Source organism: Protopterus annectens, chromosome 16.part0, assembly GCF_019279795.1.
Source record: "Protopterus annectens isolate FY-2018-M chromosome 16.part0, PAN1.0, whole genome shotgun sequence".
Lineage (NCBI taxonomy): Eukaryota > Metazoa > Chordata > Ceratodontiformes > Protopteridae > Protopterus > Protopterus annectens.
This window is the reverse complement of record NC_056750.1, coordinates 294,280,593-294,299,339: the sequence shown is the minus strand read 5'-3', so window position 1 is coordinate 294,299,339 and position 18,747 is coordinate 294,280,593. Positions and strand designations below refer to the sequence as shown.

At 37.9% G+C, this 18,747-nt stretch overlaps 1 protein-coding gene across 1 annotated transcript in view; it reads right to left on the bottom strand.

The window, feature by feature from the left end:
• LOC122790588 (collagen alpha-1(XXVII) chain-like) overlaps positions 1-18,747 on the bottom strand; it is a 1,538,899-nt gene that overhangs the window by 1,334,936 nt on the left and 185,216 nt on the right. The window contains exon 6 of the mRNA XM_044058114.1: positions 4,633-4,686. Within this exon, the coding sequence (XP_043914049.1) occupies positions 4,633-4,686 (54 nt within the window). The remainder of the gene's footprint in view (positions 1-4,632; positions 4,687-18,747) is intronic.

Sequence of the window (18,747 nt, the reverse complement as noted above, 5' to 3'; positions counted from 1 at the left end):
CTAAACCCTGCCACAAAAAATGTTCCTGAGTCATGGTGCACTGCTATAGTGATGTCCCTGTATAAGGGTGTCCCCTACCACTGACTTGGGAAACTACAGACCCATCAACCTTACTAGTCTTGTATGTAAACCATAAAACACATCATCACTGACATCAAATTTGATCAGGCACCACACACAACAATTTGGATTTGTTAAGAGTAGGCCATACCTGCTAAATCTTACGCATATCTTTGAAAAAGTTATACAGGCATGGGGAATGTGCCCGTACTGTTCACAGTGCCTACTTGGATCTGACAAAGGCATCTGACACCGTACACATGATGGAATTATTAATAAGCTAATGGGTTTAAAGACTGATTTCTATGTGGTAAGATGGACTGTAAATTGGTTCCAAGACAGAACACATGTTGTCAGGATCACTGATGCCTCCTAAGTTAGGAAAAATGTGACCATTGGCATTCCCCAGGGTTCTGTACTAAACCCCTTCCTTTTTAGCATGTATTTCTCTGACCTAAATAATGACAACAAGGATCTCTGGCTAAGTCCACTGATGACTGTAAGCTGGGTGTTGTAGTTAAATCAACCAATGAAACTAACACTCTTTAAATGAAACTAACATGTGTTAACTTCTGCTGTAGTGAAAAGGGCTCAAACTAAATACTAAGAAATGCAGTATCATCTCCTTTGGAAAGCAATTAATTCCTACCACTTACTTTTCCAATGACATCCCACTTTCCAGTGAGTTTGTGATCAGGATCTTGGGCACATGGGTTGATGGCTCCCTCTCTTTCAATCACCATATAGCAACTGTAGTCAGAAAATCCTTCTACATCACAAATAATCACAAACAGTATTTCATCTAAAACCAAGAAAGTTACTGCTCCCCTGTTCTCTGCCCTAGTTAGACCCATTATAGAATATAATGCACCTCACCAAACACATCAGGAAATTCAAAATACCACAAGAAGTTCCTAATGAAAAAGATTTCAGGACTCAAAAATCTTAGTAGAAAAGACTGGAATCACTTCCTCTGTACTCCACGTCATACTGGGTCTTGAGGGAAGATCTGTGTCTTCAGGAATTTTATTATCATTATCCGTGACCTCCTCAAAATATCAAATAGGGTAGCCAACCTCAATTTACACCAGGTAATAAATAAAACTAGTTGTACAAATGAGTTCACTACCCAGCACCTCTCTCTGGAATAGACTCCCCTTGCATGTTAACCAATGTGACTCCAAGTCAGCTTTTAAACATATCTTAGAGAAATGGATTGGTGCCCTAACATACACTCTGGGACTTACAGGCCTTCCCCTCCTTAAAAAGTTTGGTAAAGCCTGAGAGTGTTTACTAGCAAGGCACACATAGCCTCTTGATGAATAGCCCTGTATTTTCTATGATTTGTATATACTAATCATTACCTAGAAATAGGTGATGCACAATTTAGCCATGCTTCACAGGGGTTATGCATAGAGTTAAAGTCTAAGATGATAAATTTCAGTTGGAATGGGTAAATCTTGCATCAACCACAACTGGGCAGTGATTAGTAGTATTATACTCAAATTATTTAATTTATGCATTTCTTACCATTTAATGAATAAAGTCACAAAGTACAAACTGAAGCAGATAAACACAAAAGCCAGAAGTAGCAGCTGAATTCAACCCACTCAAAGTAATGTAGGCTGCAAATCACCACACAGTTGTAGAATGCAGAATCCTCTTTATTAACTTCAGAACATAAAAATTCAAGGATTAGCGCTTTCATCCAGAAAGATCTAGACTTCATCAGAGAATTTACCCCACATAGTTACTTCCTTCTTATACAGTTCAAACAAGAAGTTCCACCCAGTTATGAACTAATCAATTATGTCATTAAAAACACAATATTTACAGTCACTGAATTTAAAAAGCAGACAAAATATACAAACTGAAAAATTTCATGGAACACACCACACTAAAAAACACACTTTATATAAGCGTTGCTTCATAAAATAACAATGTGCAATAAATATTTAACTATGTTGAATATGTTAAAACAATAAATATGTGTAATTAAATGCTAAAAACTAGATACAGTAGAAAATGTTAAGAGAAATAAATACACTAACATAATAAACACTGAACATGTGAATGATTAAAAATGTTAAAATACATAATGGAGAAATATATTTTTTATCTTTCCAATGCCATTAGTTTTAAAATTGGGCTAATGGAAATATGCTCATTCTGGCCTGGCCAGTTCCCAGCATTCAAAAGTAATTGCCAGTATAATTCTCTTTTTTCAAGTAACAGTGACCATGCAACAGCCCTCATGTTGGTACCGATATTATCTATAATAAAAAATTGGAACTTATGGTCATTGTTCTCCAAAACAAGTTTGCTAAGAGAATTAGTTTCTTTTTTTATTCCTTATGTCATATAGGTGTTTGTATATGCGATTTTTTAACTTTCTATCAGTCTTGCCTATGTAAAAGCAAGAACAGGTGGTACACATGGCACAGTAAATCACTTTCTCCGAGTTACAATTCTATTTCTGATTGATTCTGATTTTGATATTATTGATGTCAAAAATATTGCCATCTTTTATGTAACTGCAATAATTACATCTGCCACATTTGTTCATAGAACCTGACCTGTGGTTTGAGTTACTGCTCTCAAATATGTTTTTCATATTCTTGCCTTTCCTATATACCATAATAGGTTGCAGTCCTATTAGTGGTTTGATGTTCTTATCATGTCTCAAAATAGACCAGTTTTTTGTTAAGATGTTTCTTAGTACGTAACTATCTTAAGTGAATACAGTGATGAAAAAAGTCTTATAATCTTTCTTACTTGCAACAAGGTTAGTTTCTTGATTACTGGTGGAAGGACCACTGTCAATCATATTACAAGAAAGTAAAGGTACATAAAACCCATGCTCTCTCTTGTTAACCACCTCAAGTCATTATATCACTAACGAATTTACAAGGATAGCCTCTTTTTTGAAACATATTTTTCAAGTTGTCACATTCATCTAAAAATTCATCAATACCAGATACCATAAAAGCTGCATGCATGAACTGCCCCTTAACTATTGCTTTTTTTTGTTTGACTGGGTGTGTGCTAGAAAAATGCAGTTGTGAGTTCAAATACGTGCTTTTCCTAAAGATTTTTGAAACAAACATCTTATTTTCATAATCCTTTTCCAGTAAGATGTCTAAAAAGGAAATTTTGTCAAGGTCTCTGATATAGATGAACTTTAGAAATTCTGTGGTGGTTTAATGAATAATTTGTTTGTCTTCTGGGATGTTTCCACACATTCCAAGCAGAAGAAATGTCTTTCACACATACTGCACATGAAAGTTCTCTCACAAGCAGACAGGTATTCAGTACATAGCTAATGAGTTGTTCACTCCACTAATAATGTGCCATTAAAAATTGTGCTATACTGTTTAACTTACAAAACTATATAAAGGAACTGCCGAAGAAAATGAATTTCATTGGCATTTTTTAAGGATACATTTTCATACTTTCATGAAGTTGCTGATAGTGTCTTAATGGTGGCAATTTTACTTTTGGCAATAGAATCGTTTAATGTTAGCAATAGTTTACCACCAAAAATGTATATTTAGTCAGCCATATTGTTAGAATTAGCATATATCATTGTTCTTTTTCCTTCTGTCCTTCCCTCATACAGTGTTGCTGCATCCACGAGTACAGCTAATATTTAGCATTAACAGATGCTTGTTTCCTTCTATTTCTGTCTTGTACTGAAATGTCATCATTAGTGAGGTAAAAATTTGCATTTTACTATAGATTAGCTCAAGAAGATTAATTGTTAAACACATATGCATGTCACAACATTAAAGTAATTCAGCTCCTTTTTCTAAGTATAATAGGACACCTGGAATGCACTGTTAAAAATGTCTATATCACACTGTCAAAGCTAAAGCTTATTATTTTTAAATGCCCCTGACCATGGGTCACACATGACTGACACACACTCCACACACCACATTTTCTGCTAGTTGCAATGATAAAAACTAACAAGAAAATGTAGCATTTAGCATTTATGTTGTTGTTGTTGTTGTTGTTGTTGTATTAAACACAAATTCATTGTGAAGGGAAACAGCCCCAAGCCCTTTACACATTTAATACAAGATACATTTAATTTGGCAGTCTTCAGCTGGAAATAACAATACAACCTGATGCTCAAAGCTCTTCAATTTAGAAAGTATCAGCTTGATTAAGATGGAGAACACAGGGGTTAAATAAATAAAATGTGGGCAACGTTTTAATAAAATCAAATAGACACTTGATTACTAGTGAATCTAAATACGACAATTTGTATATAAAGTTTCAAAACATATTTTTGTTAATATATTTTGTGATATATTATTTTACTGTATTATTTGGACTGTGCCTGCAGATAGTCAACTTGATCAGTGCACTACTCCAGTAAATAAGCATGAATAAAATAAAATAAAATAAATAATATATATTTTCCTAATTCATGTTCTACTAATAGAGACATATTCACAAACCATTTCCTTCTAATTTCAAATCAGTAATATAATGCTTGTCACTATCATTTCACATAGGTTACCTAACTCCTTTACTGCTGAGATTATATTAATAAGTCACACTTACTGGAGGACCTTCTGGTCCTGGAGGGCCAGTTTCACCAGGAATGCCAGGGTGCCCCTGAAAAGTAATAGAATAGAGCAGATTTAGAATGTTAAATTCAAAGACAAAACATCAATAAAGCAAATGATGTAAACATGCCACTTTGCAAATTCTTCAAAAAAGCATGCTTGGTTATGAAGACAGAGCTAGGAAGTCATCTATAAGTTGTTGCTTTGTTTCTGAGATTTGGTATAGGAAAAGCCCACTTTCCAAAAAAAAAAAAAAACATACACCATTAAACATAACAATTAACATAACACAAGTGGTTAAATGAATAATCACTTTTTTTGGTTAAGAAGCACAGATATTGCAAATATCTAAAGCAAAGAAAGAAAATGAGAAATCAATAATACAGAAGGCTTGTAATCAAGGGAATAAAAATCAAAAACACACATTTTTTTGGCAAAGAAAATGTCAGAAAATATAAGGATAAATAGTTTAACCTGCTTTGTTATAGTCTGGGCAGTTTATCTTTTTGAGGCAAAGCTGCTAAATGTACATGCAAACTCTGCAAAGTGATCAATAATTCTGAAGTTGCAAGGAAGCTTATTCCAATCAACGGTTAGAAATAAACTAGGAATGTAATCCCATAATTTTAGCCAAAATCTAGGGATGGATTTGCTATGAATAATCTCAGATTATTCAATTCCAAAACTTCTAAAACACAAGTGGAGGTTACTACCAAACTAAATATACCAACTCCAGGACTGAAGAAACTCACAGGAGAAGAAAGTGACAAAAACACAACATTAAGCTTCTTGCTATTTTCCACATCTAACCACCATTACAAGATACCTGCAATCTTTTTATGATGATGTTGTGAGCATCAATAAACTAGTGGCCAACAAACAGCAGGATTCCCTTTATGGACTTAGTACAATTTTGGTTAGTCGACCTAACCTTCCTCATGCATTTGTGCCGTCTTAATAGATTGGCTAGGGCAATACACTGGTTGCTGTGCAGTAATTTGAATTAATACAAATACTGAAAATATAGTATTCTGTAGGAAAAATTCATCCAGTTTATAGAAGGGCGGGCAGTAGAATGGTGAGTAGATGATAAAATGTTTGCTGCAGACTTGGCAACCTATTGTAGGCACTGTTGCCAGCTATTTTTCTCAGTAGGCTTCTTAGCACTGCAGTGCAGTATAGGGGGTTAAGAAACAGGGGACCACATGCTAAAACTATTCTGGAATGTAGTGCTATAAACTATTTTACTATGTATAAATGACTCAATTAACACTGCGTGTCTTTGATGCCAGAAATGAAGTGCTCCTTAAAGGATAAGCTCTTCAAGCATAACTCCAAGGTACTTCCAGCTATCACTCTCTTCCAATGGGTCAGTTTTCCGTTATATTAGGAATGTTAGGTTCATATCAGATTTGCTTCCTTGTCAACCAAACAGATTATTTTTTTTTTGTCTTTTTTCCATAAACAGTCTATTTTTTTTTTCAAATCTAGTTTATGAGTGATGTGACGATAGCCTGCAAATCCTTTAAGAGCCTTTCTTGTGTGTCCACCTATTCCCTGCTGTGGAGCTCTGAAATATTGTACTCTCAACAGCTTTATCCTGAGCCTTTTGACAAAATCAAGTTTTAACCTCACAGTTAAAGCAAAAGTTCACATCACTAAAACCACAAAAGTCACTAAAGTGTAAATCACCAACTAAGAACACTCATCTTTAGAGTTGTAGGTTTTAAAACTGGATTTTATACATTTAATATGGTAATTATTAAATCTGCAATTCTTTGTAAACTTACACTACCTCATTAATAATCAAATCTACACACATACTGTCAAGCAACTTTTTTTAACTTAGCTATAAGTTTTCCTGTGTTGCTGTGCAATTCTGTCTATGTCATTTGGAGGCTGAAATATTTACAGAAATATGAAAATTATGGCAATATGAATACTTAGTTTAAGACATGAAAGTTATATACTTACCTTAATGATAGATCCTTGCAGTCCTTTTCTGTCCATCTTGATGGCTAGGTTATCCTCTGTTGCGGTGGATCTGAGATGGTTGACTTTTCACATAGATACTTCTCCAGCACTTCCATAGTGCTATGCAGTTTCTCTGTTGCATCAGATTGAGTTTACCCTGAATGGGATGCTAAGCTAGTGGATAAAATATGATAAGGAGTAAGGTTTCAGGCTTATGTTTGATAGGTACCTCTAGAAAGAAAGGTGTCAATTTGGATGAGGATTGGTAGGCAGGAAATCTAGATGGATGAAATGGAACAATAAGGATCCATCACTATGGTAAGTATGTAACTTTCAAAATCTATACTGTCCCCTTCATCCACCAAGATGGATGGGACAGATTCCCTAGCTACTTTTCCTTTTGGGTGCCATCAAAGCAAGATACCTTGAGAATGGTGGAACCAAAGGCAGCTCACGACCTTGACATAAGTTCAAGTTTATAAGGTTTGATAAAGTTATACACTGTTGACCAAGTTGCTGCTATACAGATGCCAGCCACAGATGATGGTTTGAAAAACACTGTAGAGGTTGACATGGATGAAGAAGAGTGATCCCTGGGTTTAAATGGCAATGTCATATTTTTGGAAGAGTAAATAAAGCAAATGCAATCTGGAAGCCAACTAGATAATGCAACTTTGGAAACTTTATCCCCTAGTTTGGCTTTTGATAAAAGATATAAACGGCTGAACATCCTTCTGTATGGACTTTGTTGTTTGAAGATAGAACCTTCATTGATAATGCACATCTAGAGTATGGAGATGGCACTTTCTTCTGTTAGCATGATTGGAGAAGAAAACAGACAAGTAAATTGACTGGTCCAAGGCTGTCTCTGAGGCTACTTTTGGAACAAAGGAAGGATTTGGGCTGAGGCAGATATTATCTTTATGGAAAATCAAGTACAGTTGTTTGCAAGAAGTACTTCAAAGAGGAAAAAGAAGCAGGCTCTAAAGGGGGCTGTGTCAAAGCATGAGGTCCATGATGGGGTAGGGTCTTTAACTGGTAGTTTCAGGTAAAAAGTTCCCATTAAAAGTCTTGCAAATCTTAAGGAAGGCTGCAGAGCTAGAGCCTAGACTCAGATGGAAATTCAAATTACTGTTAGCTGGATTTTTATCATGGAATAAGTAGATCCAGAGACAAGACCTACCAAAACTTCTAGGGAAAAAGGAACCAGAACTGAAAAGGGGTCTAAACCTTTATCAACAGGTCAAAGAGAAAACATCTTCCACTTCCTTTTGTAGACTTCTCTTTTAGATTGCTTTTGAGAAGAAGTTAAAATCTGTAACCACTCACAAAGGCAGGGCATGGTTCATAGGTTCATATGCAAATACTAGGCAAATCAGTCTGCAGATTATTGCAGGAAACCAGACAATGAACAAAGGTGAGAATCAAACACTATGCATCATGTCTGTGAGGTAAATGCCTTAACCATTACAATGTAATTGGAAAAAACGTGAGGTCAGCTTGAGGGACTTGTTGTCTGGATGAAGTTTGATAGAAGGGTGAGAAACAGATCATTGAGGTTGGCTCAGATGAGGCCAGAGTGTAAGGAAACATATTTACCTTAGTCAAAAGGAAGCAATGTGGATGACTGCTGTCTTGCACAGAGAAGCTTTCTGTCAGAACTTTGGCATGATTGGAAGGCAACGGAAGGCATACCGAAGCCAGGTGGTCAAAGATTAACAGGATCATCCCTCAGTGACTGCCCTTGTGGAGGAATAATGGCAAAATATCTGCTGCATTTGGTACTGTACAGTGAAGTAAACAGATCCCAGCAAGGCAGGCCTCAGTAGCTGAATATCTTGGCTGCCAATGCTGGGCTGAGAGATCACAGTGACTGAACCGGTTTACTAAAAGATTGTTCTGACCTAGAATGTGCACTGCAATGTGAAGACATGACCCACTGCAACACTCCTGTGGCTTCTCAGCACAGTTGGTAGGAGTAGGTTCCTCCTTGTTTGCTGATATACCACATCACAGGCGTGTTGTCTGTGTGGATGAAGATTACACCCAGAGGAGGATGTCCTGAACAGCCTACAATGCAAGGACGACTGTCCTCATATCTAAAACACTGATGTGAAGTTGATCTTGTTGGGTCCATGTTTCTTTGAATGTTCTCCACTCATAATGCCCCCCCACCTCAGGGAGGAGATGTCCATAGTAAGTGTGGGCAGGAGAACAAATATGTGTCCATCTTAGACAAGAAGGGACAGAACCCATAATTTCAGATGCTTGGAACATGCTGAAACTAGTTTTATGAGATTATGAAGCGGGTGAGCAGCCTAAACTACTGAACATATAACGTCCACTGCAGACCTTTCAAAAAGTACCCGGTGTGGAAATCTAGCACTATGGAGGCTGCTAGAGTTCCTAACAGGCAATGGATATGGGAAGCTGAGACAGTGTTAGCTTTCAGGACCTCCTGTATCTGTAGTTCTAGGGACAGCAGCCTTGAATGTGGAAGTTTTGCAATCTGGGTAATCATACTTAGATGGCAACCTATAAAGACCAAGGACTGAGTGGGTTCCAGATTTGACTTTTTGAAGTTTATGGAGATGTCCAAGAACTGATACAAGTGGAGTAAACAGGCAATTGTTAAGATCAAAGATTGCTTTGTATTTGCAGGTAGGAAACACTTGTCTAGGTAGGGAAACTCACAGAACCCTTACAGCGTGAGATCCACTGTGGCTACCAACATGCATTTGGTAAACACCTGGGAGGGCTGTGTGAGACATAAGTCAATGTTCAGAACTGATAATGACTACATAACAGCTAAAAGCAAAAAAACCTTCTTTGTTACCCCATAATCCTGATATGGTACTAAGCATTCCGAAGGTATATCGCAGACATCCAACCCTCTGCTCATAGGATTAGACTACAACATAACCATCTGGACCTTCATCTTTTTTTTTACATGCTGATGTAGGATGCTAAGGTCTGGAATGGGTCAGAGGTCCTTGGACCTCTTGGACCTCTGTGGAACTAAAAAGAATCTTGAGCAGACTCTGGATCCTCTCTGGCTGGGTAAAACCTCCTGGATGGTTCTATTTTGAAGAAACTGTGAAATTTTTCATGACACAGCTTTTTTTTTTTTTTTTGCAGTGGAATGTCTAAAATAGCTTTTGCACTTTGTCTGGGGATAGGCATGAATGTATTTATGCAATCTCTGGATTTTATTTTCTTTGCTTGAGAATCTTCTGTGATGCCCAAACAATTTTTTGAGTGAACAGAAAAAAATCCTCTGACTGGTTCCAGAGGAGAACAACTGGCCTTTGAATGCCAAAGTCGATGCCGATGGCATTGAGGAAAACAACAGCTGAGTCATCCCCAAATCTAAAGAGACTGAGGTTGATCGATCAGACAGTTGGGTTACCTGTATTGAGGCATTTGTTGGGTCAAAGGAGTCAACATATCAAGCACCAAAGAACAAGAAGCCACAAACAAACCTGAACAAGTTGCTGCCAAGGGAGGCTATGAAAACTCAGTGTTGAATGCTCAGCTCTGAGACAAACTCAGCTCTGAAGACTTCAGTGTTGAGTGTGTCAATGCACTGTCTGTGCACTTGCATCAGGTGTGGACAGCACTGACAGAGGGATGACTAGTAGTAGTTTCAGCACTGACACCAACAATACTGAGATGGGTGCCAAGGAAGGAACAAACATAAGGGGTGTGGGAGGGCTAACTCTCTCCCTCTTAGGAGTGGAGTGGTATGGTATGACTTCCATATTTATTTGTGCCTTCATGAAGGACCTAATTATCCAGTCCCAGAAATCTACCAACTTCTGCTAGACCTAGTAAACCTAACTGAGACAGACAGAGGTCTAGAGCTAACAGATTTCTAGAGCCCCCTCTTGAAGAATCAGGAGTTTGATTCTTTGGAGACTTATCAAGGATAAAGTACAATTGTACACTTAAAACATACTAGCTAAGGGGACATCAATAAGTAAGGGGGTACTAGGACATACCCCTTTTGGAGACTAGCCATGTTAGCTTGGGATACAGCTTTACCACACAATCTCACTGTACAGGCATCCTGCACTCCATCAGAGCAAAACTGTGTGGCAGAGAAGCTGAGCAGGAAGAGAGCAGACTCTCACAAATGGAAGCTGGATCGGTGGTGGGTCTTTCAAGATTTGATTCATAGATGGGGAGTTCGTCAGGTAGAACTCTTTGCTTTCTCTCTGAAAAAACAACTGGCATAATGCTATTTCACGAATCCATGAAACAAGACCTGGAAAACAGATTCATTTTCTTTTCCTTGGACAGGAATGTTTCTGTATGCTTTTGCACCCTTCATTCAGAAGGAATCTCCCAAGATCATAGTGGTGATTCCTTTCTGGCCCAAACAACTGTGGTTCCCCCTTCATTTGGGAATGACTGGGGCAATTACCATGTTTCCTCACAGACTGCATCTACTCACACAAGAACATGTGTGTTTGATATACACTGACATCAGTCAGCTTCAACTAACTGCCTAGATAATAGGATCTTAATTCCTTTGAGGCACCGTTTTTCCTGAGGACATGCAGCAGGTACTTATGAAAGAAAGCCTGCTACTAGAAATCATATATTAGCAAATGGAAAAGGTTTTCTAGTTGATGCTTACAACATAACCAGCACCCATTCAAGGCTAGCTGTTTTCTGGTTCTGTATAGATTACTATCCTGAGGCCTTTTTTATTTCTCTGTCAAGGTTCATTTATTGGCCATTTCAGCATGTCTGCCCAAGGATCCAACTCTTTCAATGCAGTCTCATGTCAAAATATTTTTGAAAGTGGTTTTGCAAAAAAGGCCCATAAGAAAAGCAGTGGCTCCTCCATGGGATCTTAATTTTGTGTTAGAGATAACACTTGCTCCTTTTGAACCAGCTAATCTGGCTCACTACAACAGTGATCAATATGATAAACATAGTACAGTTGTGGAAGTAAAACTTTGCATAAAAGTAGATGATTGAATGATCACTGCTGCAATAGCCATTCCCTCCCACCACCACCCCTTGTTTTTTTTATATATTTTTTTAATACCAGGGTGTGGACATTTATTTTTTGATGTTCTTAACATTGCCCTTTCAGGGCTCAGCCTCCCTGTCTCTGCTGACAAGAAAGCATTGACCTTCGCTCACAAACTTGTCTCAACTACAGCTGCCTGACAGTCTGGGCATGTGGAATGTGCCCTAAAGTTATGAAAGCAAGTCAATATAATCCATATACCTAAGGCTACTGCAGCAGTGAGCAATATGATGAACATTTATTGTTTCAGTGTCAACAGCCTTTGACACTGAAGGCTGAAGAAGTAACAGATCCAATCTTGTTATATTAGAGATTTTGGATTCAATAAACTATGGCTTTACCTTGATTGCTATTGCTGTGCGGTGCTACAGGCTTCAGTGGAGACTATGTGAACCTCTTTGAGTTACTAGTTGTTCTTCAGGTTGCATGGTTACAACTTTCAGATACAGCCAAAGATATCAGACGCAGAGATACAGTTTGTCCAGTGTGTTTAGAAATTTTACACATCAGAGAGAAAAAAACTGGAGAGAGACAAAGGCCTCATTCTCTTTACGTTTTCTTTGATTTTCTCTCAATCTGTTTTCTTCTAGTTTTGTCCTTGTCCAATGTCTCTAAAAGGGACTTTGCAGTACCTTTAGAATGTTGAGATGAAGGGTCACTGTCCATCTCTGCAACTGCAACTGCAACTGGAAGAAGGCCTTTAAAATTAGCTTATTTTTTACTATTAATGAATGATGACTAAAGGAGTAAAAAATATCCAAGTGCTTGAGTCCAAGATAAACAATGCATTGTTGGTGTGGATCCTGAGGTGGGATTTTATGCCTGCACTTTACACATTTTTTTAACTCATGAAGCTTTCTCCATTCTATTAAACAAGGTATATGACTCTGGCAAAAGTTAGGTGCCACAATAATAATTAGATAAAGGGAAAAGCCTATTTAGGAGAGTTATTATTTTTTTCATATACAGGTGTAGGAAGGTCTCCAAAATAGTAAAACTACAAGGAAGAGTTAAAATGAAGACTGGAGATGGAGGAGATAACAAATAGAATGAATGGACCAAAGTTTAAAAGTTTTTTTTGACAGATGACAGAAACTTTTCTTAGCCAGTGTCAAAATGGGAGATGTGAGAAGCTTTAGAAAATGTTCAAAACAGCTTGCCCTGAAAACAGGAAAGGATGGAAAGAAAGAAGGAAAGGTTTGTGATGTAAAATGCTTGCAACCAGGATTATGTGTGTGTGGCTTGTTTTCATTTATATAAATGTATGAATGCCTATTTAGTATGCAATGGTTTAATGAAGATGTTTCCTGTTTAAAAAAAGGCAGGAATTGAATAATTTATGTAATATTGCATAGGTAATATGATGTATAGCAATACATGTGAAGTATAATGTTAGTTATGTTAATATACTCTACTTTTATATCAGTGTAAATTTGCCTGTGTCACAAGTGATAATTCAATAAAGGTGTTTGGAAAAAAATAACTAAAGACACAGAACTGATGGCAAATAAGGTATTTAATCTGAAAAAATCTTTTATCTTTTTGATAGAAGAAGGGAGTGCTGGATAGTTGTGTCTGCTGCTAAGAGCAGCAAACAAGGTCTGAGGCAAGAGAACAGCATAGCACCATGAAAGATGGACAGCTCAAGCTCTGCAGAAGCCTCTGCATGAAAATTGTGTTGGTTTGGATCTGCTGCAAAGTTGGATAACCCACCATTGAGATGGACAAATGTGGGGCAACATAGAGTCAACATTTAATGTCTCTTTAGTTGTACTACATAGAAATCAACAATCAATGCAGATGTCCTGCTTAGCATGTAAGCATGGACATGAAATATTTCAACAGCTTGTATGTAACATGGTTTTACAAAAATTATTGCAAATATGAACAAGCGATACTAAATACCTAGAGATGTCACTAGGCAGATCTTGCAGAAACACTTGGAGATGTCATTATGGTTCAGTGAGTTTTGTGTTTCTTCAGGATGCCAATGCATTATATTGTTACAGACAGAGAAAAGGAGAAGACCAAAGAGAGAACCCTGTGGAACTCCCATATGCAGCACTTAGTGTAGAAAACAGAATCCTGTGCCAACTTTCTCATGCTAAGATCACTGTACAGTGGAGATCAGGAAATTTGCCCTTTCCTCACTGTAATGCGATCTCTGAGTTGATATATATATAAGCAGCAGGGAGTGTGGGGGTGCAGGGGTGCTTTTTCCGCTGCAAGAACACTGGTCTAGTGTTGTCTTTTGATCATTCATGGTCATAAAGTATGATTCAGTATGTGCACGTTGATGAATAGTTATGACTTCATATAAATATAGCTATTTATGAAAACAAAAAAAATCCAATAGCCAAGGACCAAAAATGCATTATCAAAGTTTATTAAAAAGCAGCTCCAAACACAGACTGGCTTCACTAAAGCTTCCTCAATGGGTACAAGTGTCATTAACCAGAAACACAGATAACATCTCACTAATTTACCTGATACAAAGGCACTAACAGAAAAAGACTGACATCACACAGTGAATCTTCTAAAATGCAACTTTAATCACAAAAATATAAATATGTATATGCCAGCAAAAAGCAGATACACACCTGTAAACAACACATGGGCATACAAACCAAAACTCAAATAAGCATCAGTAAATGTTTTGTCTAAATATTTTACTATCTAATGCTTACTCCATGCTATATCCAAGAAATTGTACTTTAACTAAAATGTAAGCAATACTCTTAAAAACAAAAGAGGCATCTGAATGTACTATAATGTACTAGTATAATATGCAAGATAACTGCGGTGGTGGTGCTGCGGTAGCATTGTCGCCTCACAGTAAGATGTTGTCCTGTTCGATTCTCAGCTAAAGCGTCTTCTGTGTGGAGACATGCGTGAATGGGCGTACCTTCGTTGAAGGTTGTGCATCAGGGCTGGCAACTTGGTACTTAAAAATCTACTGCCAATCATTAGAGGACTGGAGTTCCGCTGTGGCGACCCCTAACTGGGAAAAGCCGAAAGATACAACATAATATGCAAGATAAAACAAACTGAACCTTCCTGGAATATTAAAACAGTAAATATGATAGCCCCAAAATAAATGTTTTAAACATACCGCTGGAAATTAGGCAGTCTCATTCAAATTAGGGTTTAAATGGGCACCATTTGAAAAAAATCTAAACGTTTTCCTTCTTGTACAGTACTACTTCTATACAATATCTAGAAGGTAGCACTGCGGATGTAATATAATTAATACCCATAAAAACAAAAGAGGCTTTGGGGTGTACTTTAATGAGCTTAAATAATGCACTGTGCTCATGTTTACAGCTAATATCGCTGGGATGGAGACAGACTCATTACTTAAAAACAAGTGAGGTCCTAACAACATAGAAAGCACCACAGAAACATGTATCCAGGTAAACAATCTTAGGGGTGTCATATGTAATAGTACCTCAAATATAAAAAATCTTGACAGCATTTCTAGTGGAGAATGATATCCCAGAATGTATACAATGGCAGAAATGCAGTTCATGCTCCATGTCACACAATATGTATGCCTACATATTTTTTTATAATGTGTCTAGTATCCTGAAAAGTTGCAATGTTTATTTTCTCTGAGTTCTGCATAAAAATGTGAAAATAAAATACATGATTCAGCTCTTCCTTTGAACAGTAAACCTTTATGTGGAAATTGACAGAGAACTTTGCACTGTCAATGATCAAAGGAAGGGGAACTATATCAGAATTAGTCAGATGCAGACCATCAGATTTGTGGGTTTTTTTTATTTCCCAGATACATGCTGACCAAAAATACTACAGGACTGGCAAAATGAGAAAATGCAAATGGAAATAATTTTTTCAAGTTAGGCAACAATGCATCCTCCATAACATTTTACACTATGCACAATGACCTTTGAGAGTACAGTTATGAGAGATACAGCAGATAACCAATAACCATGCAGATTCCTGTAGGATGTTTCATACAATGGTCCATCTTATCTGTGCAGTGAAGACTATTTTTTACAAGAAATATGTTCTACTAGCAGATGTGTCTTAAGCAGCAACTGGGTTACTGTGAAGTCACCAATATAAACAAGAAAGCTCCTAATTATTTTGCTCATTTCCCCAAGTCAGTTCTGTAAAGGGATCTACAGAGATGTGAACTTACAAACATGTAAGCTGCAGAATGAAGAACTAAGAACTCTTGCAGGAGAACTGAGAAAGAGTTGCACTACATTCAGTATTATCTTTCTCAAAGATATAGGGCCGGATTCACGAAACCTCTGTGTAAGACTTAATATGTCTTACTCTGAGGCTGCAGTTGAACGGTATGACGTCAGCATGCCATGCATATTCATGAGGGCATGCTGAATCATACCCTAGTCTAACACGGTCCGTGTAGGAAAGTAGGGGGCATGTCCGATTGCCGAGTACTGCAAAGGGACACGCCCCCAGAACAGTCAGAGTCCTGATAGTAAACACCCACGAGCAAGTCCGCTGAAATGTCAAGGAACACAACACCACACATCCCCACAGACTAAACCCTACTGAAAATGTATATATGTTTGCCTGCATTTGCACTCATTTGTGTGGGTATGCCCTTCGTTCAGCCTCAGTTAGCAGACATTGAAAAGCATATAAGATCTACAGATGCAAATTAAGCCAAGTAGCAATAGCGTAGCGGTAGAGACGTCGGCCAAAGAGGAGGTAGTCACGGTTCGAGCCCCCACAACATCATTCTCCATTTTTTATTTAAATAAGTATGAAACAATTCCCCGACATATATAACTATAATTTAAGTAAAATGTAATGAAATGGGCCATGTATATGTGAACAAAACCAATATAATATATAAAAAAAGGAACATAATTGCCCATAGCTTAGCAGCGCTTTAACAAGCTTAATATGAGTGCCCATAGCTGAGCAGCGCTTTAACATGCTTAATATGAATGCCCGTAGCTGAGCAGAGCTTTAACAAGCTTAATATGAGGGTCCATAGATGAGCAGCGCTTTAACAAGCTTAATATGAGTGCCCGTAGCTGAGCAGCACTTTAACAAGCTTAATATGAGTGCCTGTAGCTCAGCAGTGCTTCACCAAGCTTAATATGACTGCTTATAGCTAAATAACACGTTACCCAGCATAAGCCATTTGCGCGGAGCTGCGCAGCGCGCCAACCAGCTTACCATCGGGCAACGTTGAGCAACCTGTAGCAAAGTCGCCTTTACACAAACACACCTCCTAGACTGTCTAGACAGTAGTAAAATAAAAAAGCAATGACAAGGGTCGAACCCGGGATACTGTGCACCATAGTCAAAGTACTGAACCACTAAGCCATGACAGTTGTACTTAGAAATACAGTATTACCATACATATAGGAATGAATGAAAATATAACCATGACAAAGCAGGTTTGCTGTAAGCTGATAAATATCCAAAACAGCCAATCACAAATAAGTGCGGGAAAACCGGCATATATAAGCCCCATAGGCGGGAATACACAGCATAACTGATTGTGGTACCCATTTGCAGTCAGGATGGCAGGTGCAGGACAGGGAATCGCTTTAGAGCACAAAGGTGGGGCATTGAGTACTCAAAATATATGGTTTGGTTCCTAGTCCATCATCATGAAGGCCAACTCATGCAGGGCCAGGTTCAATGGGGAGCGTACAAGGCACAGGCGTGGAACCGGTTGGCACATGATCTCACCAGTGCCACAGGCATTCCGAGGACTGGTGAACAGGTCCGTCACCACCATGCAGACCTGAAGCGACAAAAGGAGGACCAAATGAACCAATGGATCCAGGAGGCCCGTCAAATGCCCAATGCCCCACTACTGAGTAAGTATCCATGTAATTAAGTATATAAGAAATGCTATCCTAGCCTATAGTATGGATAGGTATGTTCCAATATTCCTTCATTTATGTTACAGCTGCAGGTGTTCGTTCCGCGAATCGGCAAGCCTACGCTGATAGGCTGGCAAGGTTGCGCCACCAGGCAGGCTAGTAATTATTCTGCTGGTATTGTTATAGAATATAAGTGAGACAGCCTGTAAAAGGGTTCAGTGTTGTAACCCAGTAATAAAAGTCAAATAAACCTAGAAGAAAGATTCTGCTAGTATGGTAAGATTAGATAAGTGATGCAGCCTGAAAAAGAGTATTGCAATCCATTAATAAAGATTAAACAAGTCTCAAATAGAGTTGCCACCTGTATTGCAATATCAGATAACTGCTTCAGCCTGAAAATGAGTGTTGTAATCAATTAACAAAGGACAAGTGTCGAATACATCCTTGTAAATTCTGCCATATGAAATAAGTGAGTCAGCTGGAAAAGATTGTTGTAACCCAGTAATAAATGTTAATAAAGCCTAGAATTAAGAACCATCCTGAAATGTAAACATATAATAAGTGAGAGAGTGTGAGAAAGAGTTTGAAGCTACCAAGAAAGCTGTAATAAGTCTGGAATAAAGGTATACTGCATTCACTACATAATGAAATGAATGAGACAGCCACAACCAAAGAGTGAAATGTCTTTAATAAAGTACAGAACCTGGACTGTGTCTGTCCCACAATTTGGATATGTTGCTGTACCCTTGCATTATGGAGATAGTATGGTTGTATGAAATGCTGAAAATCCACAGTTGTCTGGACCCATATAAATCAAATGTAGCAGGATGCTTTACCTGAACACAACCAGATATGAACATATATGAATACAAATGGAATGTATATTAATGTAGCAGTAACATCCCCATCACCAACATTCCTAAAGTTACATACAGGAAACTGTACTAATACATGTAGGGGATACATATCTGCATCTACTTGGAATGTACAGTATATGCATAGGTAGTTTAAGTTGTTAATGTAATATTTCTCCACCCTACCCTATTTTCACAAATTATGCCATTCCACACCAAACTGGGTATGTGTATTCACAATTAATTCCCATGGACATTTGTCCTGTTGGTTTATACATATCTGCATGTATGTTGATGCATGTGCCCTGTTCATATATCCAAACCTGATGGCCTGTTGCCACCAATCAACTCTGCATGCTGTTGGAATGTCCACTGTTGTTCTAAATATGCATGTGTTA